Consider the following 23,159-nt stretch of genomic DNA (forward strand, 5'->3'; position numbering starts at 1 on the left):
AAGTGCAGAATCTTTAAAAACATGTTTTTATGGCGAAAGGATTTTTATTAACCCTTTATCTCACTATCAAATATTTTTCTCAATTCTGTTAATGATACCAGATATTTTTGTGTCAGAGTCTAATGTTAGCTGAGTTGATTAGTTCATTGTTTTGTTCTTAGGTGACGTACCAATTGAAGATTCCCTGCACTGCTCTATGTACTGTTCTAATGTTAAACCGGACGCTTAGCAAGTTACAGTGGATTTCAGTTTTTATGCTGTGTGGGGGAGTCATACTCGTACAGTGGAAACCAGCCCAAGCCACAAAAGTCGTGGTAAGAAACAAAATACTTAATGTAACTAAACTAGGAAACTTTTTAAAGTCTTATGCACTTCAGACAGTCACACTGAGGCATGGAGCTTGATTATATTTCTTTGAGTGAAAATAACCTTTGCCAGACTTTCCTGGTGGCTCAGACAGTAAAGCATTTGCCTACAATGCGGGAGACCGGGATTTAATCCCTGGGTCGGGAAGATACTCTGGAGAAGGAAATGGCAACCCACTCCAGTACTCTTGCCTGGAAAATCCCATGGATGGAGAAGCCTGGTAGGCTACAGTCCATAGGGTCGCAAAGAGTTGGACATGACTGAGCGACTTCACTTTCACTTTGAACCTTTGCCTTACATATATCCTTTTTTCTCCTCAGGAAAATGTTATTGTTAAGGAGAGGTATACTGGCTTCTTTTTTTTAAAGAGGAGAATATGCATAAAATACGTTAGAGATGGATGGTATCTTAAACTCAATATAATGCCCCTCCTTCATTTTATGGATAACAAAATTGAAGTAACTTCAAAGAGAGGAAGTAACTTATTCAATGTTCCACAGTTAACAGCTAACCTGTGACTCAGATTGTGCAAACTTCCACACAGTGTATATGTTCAGAATTTCTAGGCCTCTTTTAGACGTTTTCTCAGAAATACTGGGCAAAGTTTTCTCCATCTAATTTTCATGTTCTCCTGCAGTCACAAAAATTTTTGCTTTGTACATAACAACCACTGTCAACAATTGGGCTTAGAGAGGAGTGGTAGTGGTTTTCCTGATAATTGATAACTAAAATAGGGCAAAAGGCGCCTTCACGTCTTTTAGTCCAAGAGTTAAATATTAAGGTATATACCTGATTTTTTAAAAAAAGTATTATATGCTTTAATTGGTTGTTTTCCCAAAGAGTAGAAAGTAGAACCACAGTGGGGATCTGAAGGCCAGGAGCTTCCTTCTGCATATTCCCAAATGAGAGACCATGGGTTCTCCCATCCAAGTACTAACCAGGTTCCCACCCTGCTTAGCCTCCAAGATCAGAGGAGTTCAGAGTGGTATGACCATAGGGGGCCCATGGTCTTTTAGGAGCGGAAGGCAGCCGGGGAGGTATACAGAGCTTGTGAAAGTAGAAAAAGTCAGCTTTTTACGTACTTTCTGGCCTGGCTGAAGAATTTTTTTTCTCAGAAACTGAGTTTTAAATTAGTTTTTATTGTCTTTACATGATGTTTAAATGTGCTTATATTCTTGGTGACATTTCAAACACTGATCAAAGGTGTACTGCACTGTAACTCAGATGTAGACCATTGGAGAAATAATTTGTTTGGGAAATAATGCAAACACTTAAAAGTTAAATATGAACTTCCAGGACCACTTTACATGTTTAGCAAATGTCCACCTCACATAGGTAATGTGTACTAAAAGCTTAGTAAACTAAAGCAGAGAATTTGACTACTGGAGCACTCTAGAAAGTTCTTTCGTATCTTGAACAGAATGCAGCTTCCTGTAACTGCCTCTTGTTCCCTGCTCTCATCAGAGTAGCTCAGATCCCTGCTAGCTCCACATGATGATGCTTGGAATGTCTGAGAACAGTGTCACAACCCTACCCTCCGTGGCTTTTTCTGTCCCGCTATTGAGAGAACCTTGTTTCTTTCTCTAATATGCCTTCTGGAGACTTGGTGATCCCTGGCTCGTGCCAGTGCTGCCTTGTATTTTGCCGAGGTCCAGCCCCGGCTGATCCAGGGTATTCGAAGGGGAGACGGAGTAGGCGACCTATTTATTTATTTATTTATTCAGAGATATAAAGAATAGAATGAGGATAGCTCAGTAGGAAATTTCAGTGGAGAAAAGAAGCTGAGTAGCTTGGTTTACGCGGGAGACCAATAAAACTTCAAGACAAGAAGTTTGCACCACTTACGTAGGCCGCAGGCGTCCTTCCGTTCTCCCGAAGGAGAGGAGACACTGAGGCCTCCCCGGTCGGATCTTAGAAGCCCAGGCATAATTAGTAAGCATGGTGGGTTCCGCGCTCCAGATGGAGACTCAGCTGGAAGTTAAAGGGAAGAATGACATGGGGAGACCAAGCGTTGGTGAGCTAGGCCCCTAGCTTTATTTTCAAAAGGGGCTTTTATACCCTAAGTTACACATAGAGGATAATAGGGGATGCAAAGTCAGCAGTCTTTGATGCTTATCAAAAACCAGGGTTTCTTTCCTGCAAATTTATCGTTTACAAATGGTTTAGGTGATTTACATCATCTTCTGGCCAGAGGCCTATTAACATTTTATGACTCTTGACAAGCACTTATCAACAAAGACTTATTTTCTCTAAGAGTAATTATTTTAAGGTTTGGCGCCATCTTTCGAAGATAAAATTACATTCCTATAGGGCGGATGTGTAATGGGTTTACAAAGGAAAGAATTTATTACCTTAAGGGTCTAAAGTTACTAACACCAAGGCCACTACTTATTTTTTCTACATACCAACTATATTAATTAATACATATTCAAGGATACAATACAGGGGATGTGGAAACTTGGCAGCAAGCATTGGCTCATCAATGAAATCTATTACTAGTTTTATTCTGACAGTTTCTAACTCTCTGAGAGGCTCTAAGCTATTTGAATATCTTAAGCTTCCCGTGCCTCTTGAGGCTGGGAGACTGTAAACAATCGTATGCATAGCTGTAGGTGTCCGGGTAAACTTGTCAGGCGAGTTAGAGAGCCATCTGAGGGGTTTGGATTTGAACACTCCTAATTGCCCAGGAACTTTATTAATTGGAGCTGTAAGTTAACTCTTTGACAGAGAGAGCGAGATGGTGGTGGGGGACAGCTCCCAGTAAAGTCAGAGGTGAGAGCACAAAGCAATAAAGCAGGCAGACTCTGGTTTTTTGGGGGTAGATGCTCGCGAATATCCGGGGGCACTCCCAAGGCTCGATCCCGCCTTTGTATATGCCGAGCCTCCTTCCTCATGACCTTTGTCACGAGTGGAATGTCTCTCGCCGGCTCCCGGCAGTATTTCTTTTCTAGATGCCTTTATCCATTGTTTTTCCTCAGTATGTCCCCAAAGCTCATACCATCTCCAGATGTTGACTGAATAGTGTGAGTTGTGGTGGTGGTGGTTGGTGGTGGTTTAGTTGCTAAGTTGTGTCTGACTCTTGTGACTTCATGGACTGTAGTCTACCAGGCTCCTCTGTCCATGGGATTCTCCAGGCGACAATACTGGAGTGCGCTGCCACTTCCTTCTCCTGGGGATCTTCCCGAGCCAGGGATAGAACCTGGGTCTCCTGCATTGCAGGCAGATTCTTTACCAACTGAGCTGAGTTGTAGTTCGCTAATTACCTCTAGACTTGTTCAGTCAGCCTAAGGTTATATCAGGGTGTTTTTTTTTTTTTTTGGTTGGAGGTGGCTATCCATTCCGTAACTGATTATATAACCACATGTAGCTGTTTCACACACACACACACAGTTTTTCTCAGATGTGTTTTGTGCAGTGGGCTTCTAAACCAAAGTGCAAGATGTGTTTATAGTTATTAAGCCCATCTTGTTAGCTTTGGGTTAATGTTCAAGCCTCTGAGGACTTTCCAGTCCTTATTGGTTGTTAGCTTTTTCTTGAAATGTTATTATGCTTTCTGCAGATGCAACACATATGTCTTCTGGGTCTTCACTGAAAATTTTAGACAGGACAGGATCAGAGTTCTGTGGACATGCCTTTAGATCTCTCTTTGACTCTCTTTTGTCCTCTTGCTTAAGTAACATTTGTTATCTCTCTCAGTTTTCATGAATCAGGAATTCAAGGGTGCCTGAACTCTGGCTTCTTTTAGACATTCTGGCTTGAGGGGTATCAGCCAGGGCTGCAGGCAGCTGAAGACTTGAAGCTGTTTCTCTGGTGGCTCATTCATATGCCTGGCTGGTTGATAGTGGTTGTGGGTCTAGCTTGGTTTTATTCTGTTAATTAGCACTTTGCTATATGAGCATTCACTCAGCTATGAATAGAACTAGTTATCCTCACTCCATTTCTCTGTCTTAGTAACAAAAATACTATGCAAATCTGTCAGATTTCTTACTGAACATTATCTCTGTGGAATTCCCCTCATCACTTAACTAGGAATCCTTTCAGTAAGACAGTTTGGTATGTCGTCTTCTCATTGAAGCCACACCATTTGTGTGTGTGTGTGTGTGATGACCATTAGACTTTTTAAGCTCTGTAAGTCATCTGTTCTGTGACTCTGCTTGTATTCAGTAACAGCACTGCCGTCACACTAGTTATTAGCAGTGTTTTAAGTGCTTTACACACATTAACTCACTTATGCCCACACCAATCATATGAGATGTGTGTATTTATTTCCATTTTCATATGAGGAAACTGATAGGGAAAGAAGCTTAGCAGTGGGTCCACAGTGACCTTGCTTGAGCCCAGGCAGTGTGGCTCTAGAGTCTGTGCTTTTGGTAAGTGTACTGGCCTGCCTTCCACGTCTCAAGCTGCTCTTGATAATTTCTGCAGCTTTTCCTCTGCTCTGCCTTTCTGAAAATCAGGACAGTATTTGCCCAATTCAGATTTTCTGGCATAGTTTCCATGCCCCAGTAATATTCACAGATATAGTGAACACTACCTTGACTTGTTACGGTTCTTAGTCAAGATGCTTCTGAATTTAGGTAGGTGTTTTTATGATAGCAAACCACACATCTTAGACTTTACTTCCCATTCATTCATTCATTTAAAATCATTATTCACAGAGAAAGTGGAAACTATATTTGGGTAACTCTTATTTTCTTGCTTTCTAATAGTATGTCATTTAGCTAAAGAAACACTTTTTTCTTCTGTTTTAAAGGCCGCCTTCAAAGTTTTAAAGTATTTTTGCAAGCCTCCACTTGTTCTGAGTTTTCGATTTTTTTGATACTAAAATTTCTGGTTCCTCTTGGTTTTGTATACTGTATTTTTTGTGTGTGTGTGTTCCTATAAAATGAGAATTCATCGAAGATGCCCTTAACTAGTGACACCTGACTTCTTTACTATTCATGAGAACCTCATTCTTATGAAACTCTTATCCTTCTTGAACCATCTTCCCACTAGCTATGGAATTTCTGTTTTATTTCTTTGAATTTTCATTTATTCAAGACTGGAGCTCAGGTCTTCTTAACTATGCTGTGTTTGGCTGTTGCTCATCCTCTTAAAACACTGCCCTTAAGTTTCCATGACTTCTACTTCATCGCCCAGTAGTTTATCAGTTAGAATTAAGTCTAGAGGAGCAGTCAGTGTCCATCACCATTTTTCCTAACTGTAGAGATTAAACTGGCAGAAAAGCCAAGAATTTGTCAGACATTATATTTAGTAGCTTGAGCTTTCTAGTGTCCTTCCGTTATTTTTTCTCATCTCTGTGCCAGTCTTATAGTTTATATTAGGAAAGCATCCATGTTTATCCATTGTAGTCTATAGCAGTGGTCCTCAAAACAGTGTACATCAGAATTAACAGGAAGGCTAAACAGATTATGAGGGTGGAGGCTAACAGTTTATGATTCGGTAGGTCTGGGGAACGCCTGTCAGGTTTCATTTCTAACAGGTGATGCTGCTGCTGCTGTTGTTCCAGGGACCATACTTTCAGAATCATTAGTTCATAGTATCTTCTATTTCTCCTTTTATCTTCATGCAGATATTTTCTCTCTCAGGTCCTTAAAGTAATACTTTTCTTATATCAGGCTTCTTGTTTTGAACAAGGTATGTGCTTATCACATTACAGTCATGTGTCTCAACCCTTTAGTTTCTGAGTGCTACCACTCAGATAACATTGATCTCTGAGAAGAGAATGATGAAAGCTCCTGAGGGTTAGTTTAGGAAAGAGGAAATAAAGTTGAAACAATAGGTTGGGGGTCCATATACCTGCATCTGTTAGCAAGGTATTATGAATATATATACATGTTAATCTCTTACATTAATGAACTATTTAAGAATCAGAGCTGTGTAGCACCTTCCTCTTTATTCATTTAGTATCTAAAATAGTGTATATGGTACATAAAAGTCATGCTATTAATATCTGATAAAAATTCAGTAAAGCTGGAAATCGTACAAGTCCTTTATCCCATAGGTGATAGGGAATAAAACAAGTCAAAGTGTCGTCATTTCCATGATTGATCCTATAAGGGCTTGAGTTATGGTGGTGTCAGAAGTTAAAATTAAGTGGTGGCTGCTGCTTGCATGATAAATTGCTTCAGTCGTGTTTGACTCTTTGTGATCCCATGGACTGTAGCCCACCAGGCTCCTCTGTCCGTGGGATTCTGCTGGCAAGGATACTAGAGGGTTGCCATGCCCTCCTCCAGATCTTCCCAACCCAGGGAGCGAACCCATGTCTTTTATGTCTCTTGCCTTGGCAGGCAGGTTCTTTACCACTAGCACTGCTTGGGAAGGCCAGCAGGTGGTTGACTATGCACAATTCTGTGCTCGGGTGCCACTGTTATTAGGAAGAAGCCACACATGTTTATCATTTATTGTGCCTGTGATTTGACCAGTATGTTTTTAACTTAATACTTTAGTTTGTCCCTGGGATGGCATTTTGTTTGGTCCTGTCTTATTCTACAGAAAAGCTGTGTCTGATACACATACTTGCAGTAGAACTGTAAACAGATGTTTGTATTCCTTTGTTTGGTCTCTTGGATGAGTTGTGTTTTTGGTCACTAAGAGTAACTTGTAAAACATTACTGTTGCAGGTGGAGCAGAATCCCCTGGTAGGATTTGGCGCTATAGCTGTTGCTGTATTGTGCTCAGGATTTGCAGGTAAATCATAAAAGCACCACTTGATTCAGTTGTCAAATTGTTTTTCTGGGAAGCATGTAGTAGTGTTTAACTCAGCTTAGATCTCAGTCCTTACTCATTTTTGCAGTTATCTAAGAATGTATTTGTCATCATTGACTATCCCCAGTCCATCTAAGAACCCCAAAATAAATGAAAAAAGACCTCTGAAAATGGAATGTTAGCCATCAGAAAGCTCAAGTACTTTTTTCTATTTTTCTGGCACTGACCTCAGGCTAGATTCAGCTGCTTTACGTTGCTAGTTACCAGCTTGCTATCTGTATTTCCCTCATACTCTCAATTTCTTTCTCTGCTTCAAAAGATTAGGCATTATGGAGTAGGGAGGAAAGGGAGGTGGGAAATACCTCAGAAAACCTAGTACCCAGAAGTAAGAGCCAAAAAGGGAGAGAAGAATCAAAACCACTAATATCAGATAAACATGGAGGTCTGGACTCACATGTGTAGGGAAAAGCAATCCTTCACTGTATCAAGAAGAGACAAAAGTATGAATGTTAAGTGCAATATAAGAAATGAGATGTTTTAGAAATAGTTCCAATGGAGAAGAAACTGAAAGGGTATATTAGTTATAGCTGTACATCTTTATTATTTATTTGTACTATTTCAAGAGTTAAGACTTTTTTTATTATAGTACTTTATTTTTGACTGGGAAAGTAATCTTTTTCTCTTTTCATCTAGTTATTTGATAAGAGGGGAAAATCTAAATTTAGGAATAAACTTAATGACAGCATTATGCTAGACTTTTATTCTTAAACAGCAAATCAGAAACAAAAATTGACTTACACTCGAAATAATATACTGTTTGATTTTTAGCACTATTTTGAACAGTTAAAGTGTGTCCAACATTCTGTTTAGTTCAACCTTTCAGTACACAAGTGAGAAAACAGTAGGTGGTTTAATACCCCTCTATGCTTGGAGTAACTGAGAACTGAATAGTTGAATGGTTTTTCCAGATGAGGAAAATCAAAGTTAGAAATAGGAGTAGCCATTACGTTTGTTTCCATTCTCTGGCTCTTTCCAACACAGGTTCATCAAAGAAAAAAATCTGGGTTTTCATTTCATTTTAGTTGATGAGTACTCCAGTGGCAGAGTCTCTAGCGTTTGTAACAAAACTCTTTAATGTTCTTGTTAAACACGCATTCATTTTAAGTATAGAACTTATAGCTGTGCTATATGACTTTTTGAGGGAGAAGTTATGTGCTCTTTTGGAGTACCTAAAAAGCTATGGATCATCAACCGCAGAAAAACGCACATATACACAAAACATATTGTCTAGTTAGGGAATTCATGTTCTTTCTGACAGTGTGTATGAACTTGGCCTATGGACCCCTGCTTTAAAGCAAAGTGGCTTCACTCAGCAGGTTCTATTTAAATTTTATTTTGGTTGTGTTATTCTGAAAAAAAATTCCTGGTGGTGATTATATAGGTTATTTTGCAAAGTGGAGAGTATTCATCACTAAGCAGATACTATAGGAGTATGATTAAGATAATTGACTCTTAACAGCATAGTTTTCTAGCTGACCAAACCAAGTGCTTCGGTGGCATTAGTAGACAGCTTTGGCGCTCTAGCTCACTGCTATAATAAAGGCAGAAACTTAACAATATTCAGAATTTCCATTAAATGTGGGTTAGAAAGCTCCCTCTTGGTTATTAATTCTATATGCTCTGTAAAAACAAACTGGTAATGTTCAGTATGGCATAAGTCATAACCAGCATAATAAACGTGCATTAAATTAATGTAAAATATTTTGTTTCCTAAATCATATACTTTGTCTTTAGATTTTTATTCTAAATGAAAGACATTTTCATTTCTAATAATATCTATTTCATATTTGCATGCTTAATTTTTTTTCAGGAGTATATTTTGAAAAAGTTTTAAAGAGTTCAGACACTTCCCTTTGGGTGAGAAACATTCAGATGTATCTATCGGGGATTGTTGTGACATTACTTGGCGTCTACTTGTCAGATGGAGCTGAAATTAAAGAAAAAGGATTTTTCTTTGGTTACACATATTATGTCTGGTTTGTCATCTGTAAGTATCTAGGAATTAAAGGTTCTAGGTAGATCTTTTTTAAAAAATATTAACAATATAGTATATATTATATTATGTAATATAAGTTAGATGTCATTTAAGCCTTTATAGCATTTTAAAATTGTTCCTTTGATACTGAGAATACCAGCTTGAAAATGTAATTTTGATTTTATTGACTTACTTTTGTGGCAAAGCTATCCCAAAGCAATTTTTGCCTTCATAATCAAAAGTACCTAATGTGTTAGCAATAAGTGTGTACAGTTTAGTAGTAGAGTACATAGCCCTTTGGGCATCTGAAAAACAATGTTTTGTAGGAATTACGACTCACTTTTAGTACAAACTCTCTCAGAAGGCTGCGTCTAAGGAAAATAGCATTTTCCTAGGTAAATTAGTATGGCATCTCTGAGGATGAAAAGTGCCCCACCATCATAGAATGTTTCATATGAGTGTTAAGATTCTCTTTCTTTCTGTACACAAGTCCTTGCAAGTGTTGGAGGGCTCTACACGTCTATTGTGGTCAAATACACAGACAATATCATGAAAGGCTTTTCTGCAGCAGCTGCCATTGTCCTGTCTACCATTGCTTCAGTGATGCTGTTTGGATTACAGATAAGTATGTCTTAGTTTGTACTCTAAGTTTTTAACAGGGAAGAGCTTCTCATTTCCTTGGTTCATCTTTTATTAAATATGGCAGTTGCTTATAGTGTTTACAGAAATTCCTTAGTTTTGCTATAATTTATCCTAGAAGTGCACCAGTTCATATGTGTGTAGAATGTGGGGTTCACGGTACTTAGGTTATTTAAATGGTTCCAGAGCTTAAACCGAGGGTGTTACTTCTGTGTGAGAGTGAGCAGGCTACTCAGTAGGAAGAGCATTTTTGCAGTCAGGGCCTTCCTGTTTCCCAGGTATTATATACAAGACAGCTTAAGTGCTTCAGTGTGAATACAGCATGACTAGGTACACAAGGAAAGAAACAGAAGGACTTGAGGAATTGATTACTTACCCCAGGGAATTATAGTAAACTTGGCCTTTTATTTTTGAGGAAAGAATAGTAAAACTTCATTTTCCCCTTAGTTTGTACCTTCCTGTTTTAGACTTGGGTATAACCTGCTTTTGAAACTACAATCCAAATCTAAATTTTCTTTTATAAAGCTATCTTTATTTCATTTAATATGTAATTAATAAATTCATTACTGTAGCTGGCATTCTGGCACCTCCTTTATGCTTGTCCTTCTAATATAATTTTCCCTAGCCATATCCACTATTAGTTGGCTTCTGAATTATTTAAGCAGAGATACTGACTTATCAGTTATACCATAAACTAATACATGAGGAAAATCTGTCAAATATCAACATTAAGTAAAAGAATCAGATCTGGCCTATATTTACATTTCATTTTAAAACTGACTTTTGTTATAAATGCAAATAGAAGAACATCAATGTTGTAGATATCTTAGAAAAAAAATTGATAGTATGGTTCAAATCTTGCTTGTACCATTTATTAGCTGAACAGCCTTGGGGAAGTTACTTAACCCACATCTCAGTTTCTGTGTCTGTAAATTGGGAACAAGATCATCCATCTCCTAGGGTTATTTTAGGCAAAGTGCTTATTCGAACAGTGCCTGGCAGTAATGTAAGCTAAGCAGCCGCTTACCATTTCGAGGCCCTCCTTTAGATGTTTTTTCTTCTCTTATTTTCACTTTGCGTTTTGATCCAGCTTTATGCTCAACAAATCCTATGCCTGTACTCCTAATGAATATCTGAGAACAGTGTAAATGCTTTCTGGTCAGTGTTCTGGCTGACTGATGTCAAGGAACTTAATTAAGAATGTCAGCAATCTTAGTTTTCTATTTAATTTACCCTCTTCCCCCCCTTTCTGAAGGAAAAGCTAGTCTGTCTTAGGGATGAATTAAAATCCATGGCTCGATGTCATTTCTCTGCATGACATTTTTTTAAAAGATAGTAAGACTGTGCCATTGTACTCCCTAAAATAGAATATGGCTTAGTTTTGAACAGAATATACAGTTTGACACAAATATTTAGTTATATAATGCTTACTTTGGGCAAGTAATTCAGTTATGTCCTGATTTTTAGAATTAAGATTAAAAAAAAAAAAGGTTAGCAGAAAATATAGGTTTACTGATTAAATCACCACTAATCATTTGCTATTCAGGAATGCAATCCTCAAAGGTTTGAATCATTAGTCACCTAACTTTTTGAATTTGCTAACTACCTCTTACTCTAAACTTTAACAGGCTTCTAGTATCATGGAAAATCCATACTCCCCTGCTTTTTCAGTCAGCATATAGGGATGTTGGTATGCTCTTGGTCCGTGACCCAAGACAGTGATACGTGTGTTCTTGAAAAGTGTGTAGTCAGTGATTGTCACTCCCTTCACTTTACCACTTTTTGTTTTTTTGGGGTGGGGGGGTGGCGCTAGAATTAATTACTTTTCTAAACCTTACCATCAAAATACAGAACACTTAAAATTTATTTTCCATACAGTCTGATAGTGTAAACCCACAGTTCAAAGTCTTCAAGATTTTAAACTGATCATTGTTATGTAGTTTTAAGGGCACAAATACAGATTAAGCTCTTTTTTTTTTTTTTCCTTTCCAGCACTCACCTTTGCTCTGGGTACTCTTCTTGTTTGTGTTTCTATATATCTCTATGGATTACCCAGACAAGACACTACGTCCATCCAACAAGGAGAAACAGATTCAAAAGAGAGAGTCATCGGTGTGTGACTTTAGCCTCAAAAGAGATTCCTACTAAGACTAAACCATTTATATTAAACTAGAGCCTTAAGTCAATTTCAGAAGGTAGATTTAAAAAACAAAAACTGTTTGGCCTAAGAATTAAGAAGAAAGCTATGTGAATGAATTGCAGAGTTTTAATGTGACCTGTTTGGAATCAACCTGTTTTAAGAATGAAGGATTTTTATTATTGTGTATATAACAATGTATATATAAAAGTATGGAGATGATGTGGTGTTTAAAAAAAATCATGCAAGGCTGCAATATTCAATTATTGAGGTTTGGGGTTATGTTAAAGGTTAAAGTGCCAAAGCCATTTCTGTACTAACTGTTCTCTTGTTCAGGTACCAGGGGAGAAGGGTTGACCCCTCCTTATTCTCCAAGGCATGTACAGTATTTAGTCCCAGCAGCAGTGAAGACTCTTTTCTTACAAAAGGGAGGCAAAACCAAGACAGGCTAGTTCAGAAACAAACTGAATGTGTAACTTCTCCAACTGAATCTATTTAGAAACTCAGACAGTGATGTGTGGGTGGTGACTGAATACCCCTTTAAATGCTGTCTTTGTGCCATTCATTGTCTGGATTCATATTTCTTTGCTGTTAGAGGATATACTTTTCTTCAAGAAATATTTCTAATGTCATTTTTGTACTTTTTTAAATAAAGTATGTAACTGTTGGGCTCTCAATAATTTGTGAAACTTCAGTGTTTTTTAAAAAAAATTTCTATGTTATGGGAAAATTCAGCAATAAACTTAATTTATTATATGAAATGTTTGCTCACTACTTGTATTGTAGATATGACCATTAAGATAATGATTAAGCATAAACACAAGCCCAAACCATTAAATTTTTTACTTTCTATATGCAGACTTATATCAAGTTGCAAAAAAGGGCTATAAAGCAACTCTAGCTAGCATTAAACAACAACAAAGGGAATTTGTAAGACTGTAGGGCTCTAGGCTGGATCATCGAAAAAGCAAGAGAGTTCCAGAAAAACATCTATTTCTGCTTTATTGACTATGGCAAAGCCTTTGTGTGGATCACAATAAACTGGAAAATTCTGAAAAAGATGGGAATACCAGACCACCTAACCTGCCTCTTGAGAAACCTATATGCAGGTCAGGAAGCAACAGTTAGAACTGGACATGGAACAAGACTGGTTCCAAATAGGAAATGGAGTACGTCAAGGCTGTATACTGTCACCCTGCTTATTTAACTTATATGCAGAGTACATCATGAGAAATGCTGGGCTGGAAGAAGCACAAGCTGGAATCAAGATTGCCAGGAGAAATATCAATAACTTCAGATATGCAGATGACACCACTCTTATGGCAGAATAAAAAGCCTCTTGATGAAACTGAAAGAGAGTGGAAAAAGTTGGCTTAAAGCTCAACATTCAGAAAACTAAGATCATGGCATCTGGTCTCATCACTTCCTGGCACATAGATGGGGAAACAGTGGAAACAGTGTCAGACTTCACTTTTTTGGGCTCCAAAATCACTGCAGATGGTGACTGCAGCCATGAAATTAAAAGACGCTTACTCCTTGGAAGGAAAGTTATGACCAACCTAGATAGCATATTAAAAAGCAGAGACATTACTTTGCCAACAAAGGTCTGTCTAGTCAAGGCTATGGTTTTTCCAGTGGTAATGTATGGATGTGAGAGTTGGACTGTGAAGAAAGCTGAGCGCTGAAGAATTTTTTTTTTTTTTTTTTTTTGTGCCGAAGAATTGATGCTTTTGAACTGTGGTGTTGGAGAAGACTCTTGGGAGTCCCTCGGAGTGCGAGGAGGTCCAACCGGTCCATCCTAAAGGAGATCAGTCCTGGGTGTTCATTGGAAGGACTGATGTTAAAACTGAAACTCCAGTACTTTGGCCACCTCATGCGAAGAGTTGATTCACTGGAAAAGACGCTAATGCTGGGAGGGACTGGGGGCGGGAGGAGAAGGGGATGACAGAGGATGAGATGGCTGGATGGCATCACCAACTCGATGGATATGCGTTTGAGTCGACTCCGGGAGTTGGTGATGGACAGGGAGCCTGACGTGCTGTGATTCATGGGGTCTCGAAGAGTCGGACATGACTGAGCAATTGAACTGAATTGAGGGCTCTAGGCTATAGGAATTTACATTTCTTTCAGGGACCTGCTTTTTCAAAGACTTGGCTCTAACAATCATTGCCCCTGTGTCATTTTACTCAAGAGTCAAATACTAAGGAAGCTAGGAATACTAAGGATCTGGGAAGAGGAATGTTTTTTCAAAGAAGAGGTGGGGGATACTAGACCTGTAAAACATGTCCCAATTTATGTTTTTATTCCATGGCTGATTTATGCTGAAGAAATATTGATACTTTAAGTAGAGAATTAGCAATCTGGAAGCTAATTCACTTAAAATTGGAGTCTTTTCTAGGATTAACAATGTATACCATACTTGCCAATATAAACCTAAGCTCACTCAACTAAAGAAGCTTTAGTTCATGCTAATTGGCTTCTCTATGCATAAAAATGGAGAAGGCAATGGCACCCCACTCCAGTACTCTTGCCTGGAAAATCCCATGGGCTGAGGAGCCTGGTAGGCTGCAGTCCATGGGGTCACTAAGAGTCAGACAAACTGAGCAACTTCACTTTCTTTTTTCACCTTCATGCATTGGAGAAGGAAATGGCAACCCACTCCTTTCTTGCCTGGAGAATCCCAGGGACGGGGGAGCCTGGTGGGCTGCCATCTATGGGGTCGCACAGAGTCGGACACGACTGAATCGACTTAGCAGCAGCAGCAGCAGCATGCATAAAAACAGACTGTCATTGGTATTCAGAAGACTTCTAGTAGCAATAGTTAGAATAAAATTTAGCAGATCAGAAAGGAAATTCTCAGATGAGGATAGCTGAACCTATAAAACAGATCACATTCTACTCATGTTCCCTAAGCAGGTAAATGTACTTAACAATATGCAGATACACGAAACTGGGAAACTATTTCAAATATGCTTTAATGGACTAATTTACAAAGATCCTAAGTCGGTATCTGTAAAGTAATTCCTTGTTATTCAAATGTATTCAGTTTCCCAGTTCATGTAGTGTGCTAAGAGTTACCTGTACACAGCAATGAAAAGATAAGTAGAAGATCTGTTCTCTGGGAGTAGTCAGCTGTATTGGCAAAAAAGCTTAATTTTGGTCCCCCTAAATTTATTAAGAACACTCATAATCCTAAGAAAATTGAGATTTTTCTTCACAAGTTTTTAAAAAACCAAATAATCTTATTTATAAGAAGAGTTTCTGGATGAATGGTATAGTAAGAAACCTCAAGCCAGAACTCACATCACCCCACAAACACATACATCAGCATGTGGAACAGGTCTCACTGAGAAGTAACTGGAAATGGGCAGAAACACTTGTACACCAAGGTTGTAAGAAAGATCCACACAGAATCAGTAGGAAGGGAGGAGAAGCAGAAGTTTGGGACTGGTGCCCCAGGGAGGGGACTCAGAAGGGAGATCACACGGGTGGAGAATCCTGGGAGTGAGCAGTTTAACACACATACTGGGCACCCCAGCCCTGGGTCAGACACAGCCAGCCCCCTTGGCTGGTTGGAGGGCTGGTGGGACAGGAGGGCTGGGGGAAGCCTAGGTGCCACTAGACTGGAGTGTGTGCACCTGTGCTCAGACACAGTAGGGACTAACTCGCCCTGTTGGTGGGAATGTAAATGGGTGCAGCCACTTTAGAAAACAATATGGAGGTTCCTCAAAAAACTAAAAATAGAGCTATGATCCAGCAATTCTACTCCCGGGTATATATCCAAAGAAAACAAAAACACCAAAGAGCTATGCCCGCCCCCCCCACCCCCAGATTCACAGCAGCATTGTTTCTAATAGCAAAAATATGGAAACAACATAGTATCCAGCAACAGAAGATGTGTAATATACATGAATATTAGCCATAAAGAAATGAAATTTTGACATTTTTGGCATTTTCAACAATATGGACGGGCCTAGAGTTATTATGCTTAGTGAAATAAGTCAGAGAAAGACCCTCTTGTTATCACTTACATGTGGAATCTTAGAAGTAAAACAAATGAACACAACAAAGACAGATACAGAGAACAAACTAGTGGTTACCAATGGGAAGTGGGGAGAAGCAAAACGGGTAGAGCTTAAGAGATACAAACTACTATGTATAAAACGGGTAAAGAAGAAAGATATATTGCGTTGCACAGGGAAATACAGTCATTGTTCTGTATTAACTTTAAATACAGTGTAATTTATAAAAATAGTGGATCACTATGTACACCTGAAACTAATGTAATATTATAAATCAAGTATCCAGTACTCTTGCCTGGAAAATCTCATGGATGGAGGAGCCTGGAAGGCTGCAGTCCATGGGGTCGCTGAGGGTTGGACACAACTGAGCGACTTCACTTTGACTTTTCACTTTCATGCATTGGAAAAGGAAATGGCAACCCACTCCAGTGTTCTTGCCTGGAAAGCCCCAGGGACGGGGGAGCCTGGTGGGCTGCCGTCTATGGGGTCGCACAGAGTCGGACACGACTGAAGTGACTTAGCAGTATACTTCTATTAAAAAACAAAACCCCTCAAGCCAGAGTTTAAACTCTAGTCCTTTGTCTCCAGTAGACCAAAGTGACTTTAAAAAGACTTCACTTAGTTTTATAAAAGTCTTTTTAGTACTTACTGACCATGAGAGAACTCAGATGATTTTTTTTAAAGATAAAAAGATTTAATAAGTTGACAAATCACTTAATAAAATGTAGACAATAAAATATAGATTCTGACACAGAATAATAGTCAATTCTATTCTAAATAGCAAGGCATATAAGAATAGATAACTAGAATTTAGTATTTTAAAAGCAATTTAATTAGAAATTACATTCTACATACAGGTGTTATTCCAAGAAGTTTCATTCCGTTGGCTAGGACTGAGCGGACAGCTCTGAAAAGGTGAAGTCTGGCCTACAAAATAAATCAAAGAATGATCAAAGGTCAATCCAGTAACAGGCTAACTATAACTAAATAAGTAAAATTGCTTTTAGAAGAAATTCTAACATTCTTCTAAATTAAAGTAGGAACAATATCTCCAAGTGCCCAAGGGTTGGCTGTGAGCAAAGAAAGACAAATTCCTAGAATTTGTTTTAGGAAGACTGGTACTCAAGGGTGGTGGGATGGGAGTGACAGAAACACCATGAAGTACAGCTTCAGATGAGAGGAACTAATCACTCTATCCCCTGATGCAGGAAAATGTTTTGTCGTATGTTGGAAAGTAACGTTGATTGTTACAGCCTAATTCCAGTTACCGCCTGAGTATGTAAGTACACTGCTGTAGTCTGACAACAGGATGCTATTTTAGGAACATTTACAAGACTGACTCAGTAATAACAGTCTGAGGATGCTAGAGATGACAGTGAGGAACTCGATACGACATACCCCAGCCACCTCAGGAGGACTGTTTCTGATGTGCAGTGTTCTGTGTGCCACCGCAGCGAGGTGACTGAAACGGGAAGAGAGAAATCAGGATCAGAACCAGCAGGAGTTTCCTGTGTGACATATAAGCTTGATGTCTAATCTCACTCCCTCAATTTAGACAAGTCAAAGCCCAGAGCCACTGAAGGGTATTTCCAAAGCTGAATGGATGAGACTGAATTCACTGCTTGTCGCTAACTGGCAAAGTGAAATACATGAAACTCCAGTTTTAGATTTTTGGTCCTGGTTCTACTACTAGGGCTTCCCTGGTAGCTCAGATGGTAAAGAATCTGCAATGCAGGATACCCAGGTAAGATCCCTGGATCGGGAAGATCCCCTGGAGGAGGGAATGGCTAGCCACTCCAGTATTCTTGCTTGGAGAATCCCATGGACAGAGGAGCCTGTTGGGCTACAGTCCATGGGGTCACAAAGAGTCAGACACGACTGAGCAACTAACACTAACACTACTATTAATAGTAATGGATGGTATTATAATTTTGTTGTCCTTTAAGGTTATGATTTCACTATTTTATAAGTACAGGGGATTATTTTCTAATAATTAGCTTTCCTTTATTTAGGCATCCCTCAGGATGAGATGTAACACAGCCTGGCCTGTCTCCTCTGTATAGTGAGGTGGTGGTGTAAGACTAGTTATCAACCTACTCTGCACACACTGGCCACTCTTAAAATATTTTTTCTGTTTAGGTTATGGCAGCAAGAAGAATACTGTGCCAGAGAAATGATGCTTACAACATTGGTTTCAATGATTAAGTGACAATAAAGATTTTATGGCTTCTTCATTTCTATATGTCTAAGTGAAAATTAAAAGGAAACAAAAATCTATAAATCTGGGGAAGACAGGTAAAAAGCATGATCAAGAAAAAAGTCCCAGTAAATCTCTGATTTCAATAAATCTTGAGTAAAAGCAGATACTTCCTTTCTTAAAGAGCTTTATGAGAAGCTACAACTTTGTTGCTCTAAGACTCAACCTCTATTCAGAGTTTCTAAAACAGCCACTGCGAAACTTCTATCAAAGTGTCACCTACTCGCTTTCCAATTCATCCTCTACCCTCTATCAGACTGACTTTCCTGTGCCTCTGCTTAAAACTTTTTTTATGGGCCTCACTGTCCTGAACATAGGCTGGAATGCTTCAGTGCACAACAAAAAGGCCACGCATTTGTTCCTCATTCTCCCAGAGCTGCGTTTGTAGTTCCCTGAATGTGTCACGTTCTTGCCCAGCTTGGGCTTTTCCCTCCACTGCCACCTTGTTTCTCCTGACTCACATCTACTCCCCTCCTCTGAGAAGTCCTCTCTGATCCCTCGAGGCTGGGCTGAGAGCCCTAACCTCGGCCCTCATGTCCACTCTATCCTAACGTGCACTCTACTGTGACCATCCACGATGGAGCTATTGGTTCCCGTTCAGTGGACGACAGTGACAGGACCTTCAATCACTGAGTGAGTGAACATTAACTGCTAACTGCAAAGATGAAGCGAGAAGTCCTGTAACTTAAAGTGTGTAATTTTTTAGGCTGACAGATTTGTCTATGGGAAACCTTTAGAAAGAAAGGTCCTTTGTCATATCAGGTCTCAAACACTTAATGCCTGAAAATAGCAAGTTTTTAAAGTACCTTAGAGTTAGAAGGTAGCTGACAATGTGCCTGGGCTGAAGGTCTTGAGATGACCTATAAAGTACCTCGTCGAACCTAAAAGAAAGATGAGAGGAGTGGTGGGCAGGGGAAGGCTGGGCACGTATTACCCTCCGCTAAGATGCTAAGACAAAGATGGTGAAAGGTTGAGTTGATATCATTAACGGTATTAGACATATGCAAAACAACCTTGTGTAAATTTGAAGGTGAAGGCACATTTTTCTTTCTTACAAATTCCTCCATGGCAGGTACTTTCTAAATTATCTTGAAATCCTGTAGGACTAGCCTAAAGCAAGGACTTAAATCATAGCTGTTAAATGTACATAGTCTCTAGCCATGTTTAGGAACTATTCACTGCCAAGAAAACCAGGTTGGCTTATTTTTTCCTCACAAGTAAGCCAAATGTAAATAAACTAACCCTTCTTCCCAGGAAAGAACCAGAGACCACTGTGTGGCAGAGAAAATGCCCTTGTTGCTAAGCATCCACATCCCTTCCAGATATTCCGGAGATTAGTCAGTCTCTCCTGACAAGTATGGCTTCACTGATAATTCTGGTGAGAGCTCAGAAGTATGGTCTCTTGCCCAGTGTATTTGAGGCTGCACTGAAGCCAAGAGGCAAATGACAGGCTTATGGTCTCAGGGAAGGTGCACAAAGGCAGGGATTTTCCTACACTTACCACACAGGGTGAGAAGATCCTTTCTGAAACTTAAAAGGTTATGCTTTTCTTAGGCTTTACATTCTCATACTTTGATTTAAAGGATGTTAGGCATCTGGGCTAATTCAATGGTGATACTATTTTTAAAGCCTCAGCATTAGCCGTGAGCATGCCCTCTGCCTGCTCTCAAAGGGTAGGCACTCACTTTGTGGTCACATCTTTGTGGGAGACCTGGGTTCAATCCCTGGGTCAGGAAGATCCCCTGGAGAAGGAAATGGCAACCCACTCCAGTATTCTTGCCTGGAGAATCCCATGGATGGAGGAGCCTGGTGGGCTGCAGTCCACGGGGTCACAAAGAGTCGGACACGACTGAGCTACTTCACTCACTCACTCGGAGAAGTGCTGTCTACAGTCACTGGCCTGTTCACCTCAGTGGTCAGCAAACGACAACAGTCCCTTCACGGGGCAGAAGCAGACTGGATCTTGTTAGGACACCATACCTGAGAAGATGCTGGAGAATGGAAACAGATTGTGGCTCTTGTAAGCAGGCAGTGTTGAAGTCATTGAGATAACCACATCCAAATGTCTCTTCCAGACTGTTGTCAAAAGTTTAAACACAACAAAGGATTAAGCAAGTCAGCTGGGGTACGAATAGTTGCAAGTAAGGAACATCATCCCAGCGTGCATACTCTCACCCTCCTTAATCTACTCCTAGACTCGGAAACTAACAGCATTTGACTCGATGCCTCAATTTTTCCTAAATCTGTTTCTTCATCTGAAAATGGAGTATGTTCCTTGGCGGGATTATTCTGAGTGCTAAATAAGGTAATACACAGAAAAGCATTGTTACATAGGTGTGCAATAAATAAATGTTCAAAAACCCCCTCAAGATCCAAATATAACAGGAGGTCCACCAGACTTCATCTGGCTTTGAAAGTTAGATGTTGGAGAAGTGCAGAAAACAGAGCCTTTGGTCTTGGAATCACTCCACCCAGGCCTCACCCTGAGAAGGCCAGAGCCGTCCTGTATTTCCCTGCAGCCCCTTGTCACCTGTGGAGGCGGGCGTGTGTGTACTGCAGGAAGACTCCTGTGTCTCCGCGGCTCTGGAAAACACGATCCCAGCTGAACTGATAGTCCGACAGCAGGAAACCTCTGAAGTCCTAAAACGACAGGAAATCTTCAGCATGAGGAGTTGTTGCAGTACCAAATCAAAGGCCCTCCCACCCAGGACGCAGTTTTCACAGACCTGAATGATGAGGGCTGCGAGTCCCACCTGCTCTGCTGTCTCCTGGGGATTCTCCAGCTCTTTGGTCGCTGAAACAGACGAAGGTAGCTACTTACACCTTGCGTGAAACTACAAAACCCAGGATTGAAGTGGAGATGTGCTGTGTGTGCTAAGTTGCTTGAGTCCAACTCTTTGCAACCCTGTGACTCTAGCCTGCCAGGCTCCTCTGTCCACGGGATTCTCCAGGCAAGAATACTGGGGTAGGTAGCCATTCCCTTCTCCAGGGGATCTTCCCAACCCAGGGATCAAACCTCTGTCTCTTATATTGGCAGGCGGTTCTTTCCCACTAGCGCCACCTGGGGAAACCTGCCCAAGTGTATGTGGACAGCATCAGAACAAACAGGTGCACAGTGGGTACTTTACTTGCCTATTTGGGCGGACTTAACTTTGCTAATGATGTTTCCCAAGCCTTCATTAAAAGGGAAGAGACATAATTTTTCTTACAAATATCCCATGTAAGACATTAGACTTCTTTACTTCTGTTACTTCTTTTTCCAAGGGTGAAGCTTACACAAAGCCATGAGGACTTGTGACTTGCTTCAATTACAGAATACAGGAACTCTGCATAACCACTCCAGCTGTGGAGTGACGATGCTGGAGCTGCCTGGGCAAAGAGGCTCAGTGTGTATCGATTCACATTACTGGACCAAGCCACAGCCAAGTAGCAAGCACCAAACCCTAGCACCCTGAATTAGTGAAGCTATATTTGACAAGGTTAGTGAAAGTTCCAAGGAGGGATGGTCAGAATAAATCACACTGCACAAGAAGTCCAGCAAAACATAAGAGTGGACGTAAGTTATGCCTGTAACAAAACAACAAATTTACTCTTAACAGAAGCCATGTTCTGTAGCATCCTCAATCGAATCTCATTTAGAACATCTTCCAGAAAAGTAACATCTCCTCTCCGAGTTTTCATTCCCTGCACTACTCCAAAGGGCACGTGCTGGCACCTGAAATGGAAAAGCAGGCATTTAGTTCACTGGAAACTAAAAAGGAGCTGCTGATCAAAGCATGTAACAAGACACTTACAGAGAACAGTTTCAACTTTTAACTCCTGTAATCAATAAAAAGTGAAACATGCTGTGATGTGCTGTGTGCCACAGAAGACGTTAAACACACAACCTCATTCCATAGTCACAGGATATGATTAGATTGTTAGTTGCCTTTATGAAAAAAAGGAGATGGGAATTAAGCATTTTGAAAATCAAGGCATTGAGAGCAGTTATCTAATAAAACCATTTATTAAATGTTTAGACAATAGAAATTAATATAACCATGCAAAGCTAAGTGCAAAGAACAAATGTTTTTCCACACTAACAGCTTGAAACAAGAAAGTAAAGTTTGAATGAAAACCTTTATCAACCTGGTACATTTTTGGACATGGCTGACCTAGCAACAGTTGAATGCTCTTGAGAAGGCAATTTAGAATCACGCAGACCGTACCTTTCTGCCCAGTCATATCCCATGATCTGCAGCATCTGGAACACTTGCTGAAAATGTTTTTTTTGCCCTTTATCTGTCTTGAGAAAAAAAAGTGTATTTAAATAAAAGAACAGTGATATGTTAAATCTACAGTGTTGTTGTTTAACTGCTAAGCTGTGTCCAACTCTTTGCGGCCCCATGAACTGTAGCCTACCATGGTCCTCTCTGTCCATGGGTTTTCCCAGGCAAGAATACTGGAGTAGGCTGCAATTTCCTTCTCCAGTTGATCTTCCAGACCTAAGGGATGAAACTCACGTCTTTGGCATTGGCAGGTGGATTCTTTATGACTGAGTCACCAGGGAAGCCCATTAAATCTACAATACGTTGGACATAAATTATATTAAAATATTTGAGTTTTAACAGCCTAGAGTCATTATCAGTGGATCAGTTTTAAATAAACATATGAAGAGGATGTCACTGGAAGAATGTCTAAGCAGAGTGCTTTATAAGAGCAGGAAGAGCTGCAGCACTGCACTGAGTATTCTACCCAAATTACTCCTTTCTCAGCTATTGTGACCTTTATCTCCAAGAAGGCCAGAACTAAGCACTAAAAAGATATTTAATAGCAATTCTTCCCCCTTAGGAGAAACGAAGGTTTCACATGGAAAGAAAGGAAGGGAAGAGGAGACTAGAATATTACTCAGCATAAAAGGAATAAACCACTGACATACATAATAGTTTGGGTGGATCTCAAGGGCATTCATTATACTGAGTGATAAGAGCCAATCTCAAAAGGTTACCTAGTGTG

At 39.8% G+C, this 23,159-nt stretch overlaps 2 protein-coding genes across 8 annotated transcripts in view; one reads left to right on the forward strand and one right to left on the reverse strand.

The window, feature by feature from the left end:
- Positions 1 to 12,646, forward strand: part of SLC35A1 (solute carrier family 35 member A1) — a 31,597-nt gene extending 18,951 nt beyond the window's left edge. For both annotated transcript variants that reach the window (XM_044924272.2, XM_006058070.4), the window contains 5 exons: positions 162 to 314; positions 6,990 to 7,056; positions 8,945 to 9,121; positions 9,600 to 9,734; positions 11,741 to 12,646. In XM_044924272.2, coding sequence (XP_044780207.1) covers positions 162 to 314; positions 6,990 to 7,056; positions 8,945 to 9,121; positions 9,600 to 9,734; positions 11,741 to 11,868 — 660 coding nt within the window. In that variant the 3' untranslated portion in view covers positions 11,869 to 12,646. The remainder of the gene's footprint in view (positions 1 to 161; positions 315 to 6,989; positions 7,057 to 8,944; positions 9,122 to 9,599; positions 9,735 to 11,740) is intronic.
- A 3,933-nt stretch (positions 12,647 to 16,579) lies between these two features.
- RARS2 (arginyl-tRNA synthetase 2, mitochondrial) overlaps positions 16,580 to 23,159 on the reverse strand; it is a 74,047-nt gene continuing 67,467 nt past the window's right edge. For 5 of the 6 annotated variants that reach the window (XM_006058072.3, XM_025294584.2, XM_044924275.1 and 2 more), the window contains 8 exons: positions 22,373 to 22,449; positions 21,755 to 21,879; positions 20,891 to 20,958; positions 20,695 to 20,804; positions 20,145 to 20,240; positions 18,971 to 19,045; positions 17,306 to 17,369; positions 16,580 to 16,834 (listed from right to left, as the gene is read on the reverse strand). In XM_006058072.3, the coding sequence (XP_006058134.1) occupies positions 16,748 to 16,834; positions 17,306 to 17,369; positions 18,971 to 19,045; positions 20,145 to 20,240; positions 20,695 to 20,804; positions 20,891 to 20,958; positions 21,755 to 21,879; positions 22,373 to 22,449 (702 nt within the window). In that variant the 3' untranslated portion in view covers positions 16,580 to 16,747. The remainder of the gene's footprint in view (positions 16,835 to 17,305; positions 17,370 to 18,970; positions 19,046 to 20,144; positions 20,241 to 20,694; positions 20,805 to 20,890; positions 20,959 to 21,754; positions 21,880 to 22,372; positions 22,450 to 23,159) is intronic. The other variant, XR_003111939.2, reaches the window with a different exon arrangement.

Source organism: Bubalus bubalis, chromosome 10 (assembly GCF_019923935.1).
Source record: "Bubalus bubalis isolate 160015118507 breed Murrah chromosome 10, NDDB_SH_1, whole genome shotgun sequence".
Taxonomy (NCBI): domain Eukaryota; kingdom Metazoa; phylum Chordata; class Mammalia; order Artiodactyla; family Bovidae; genus Bubalus; species Bubalus bubalis.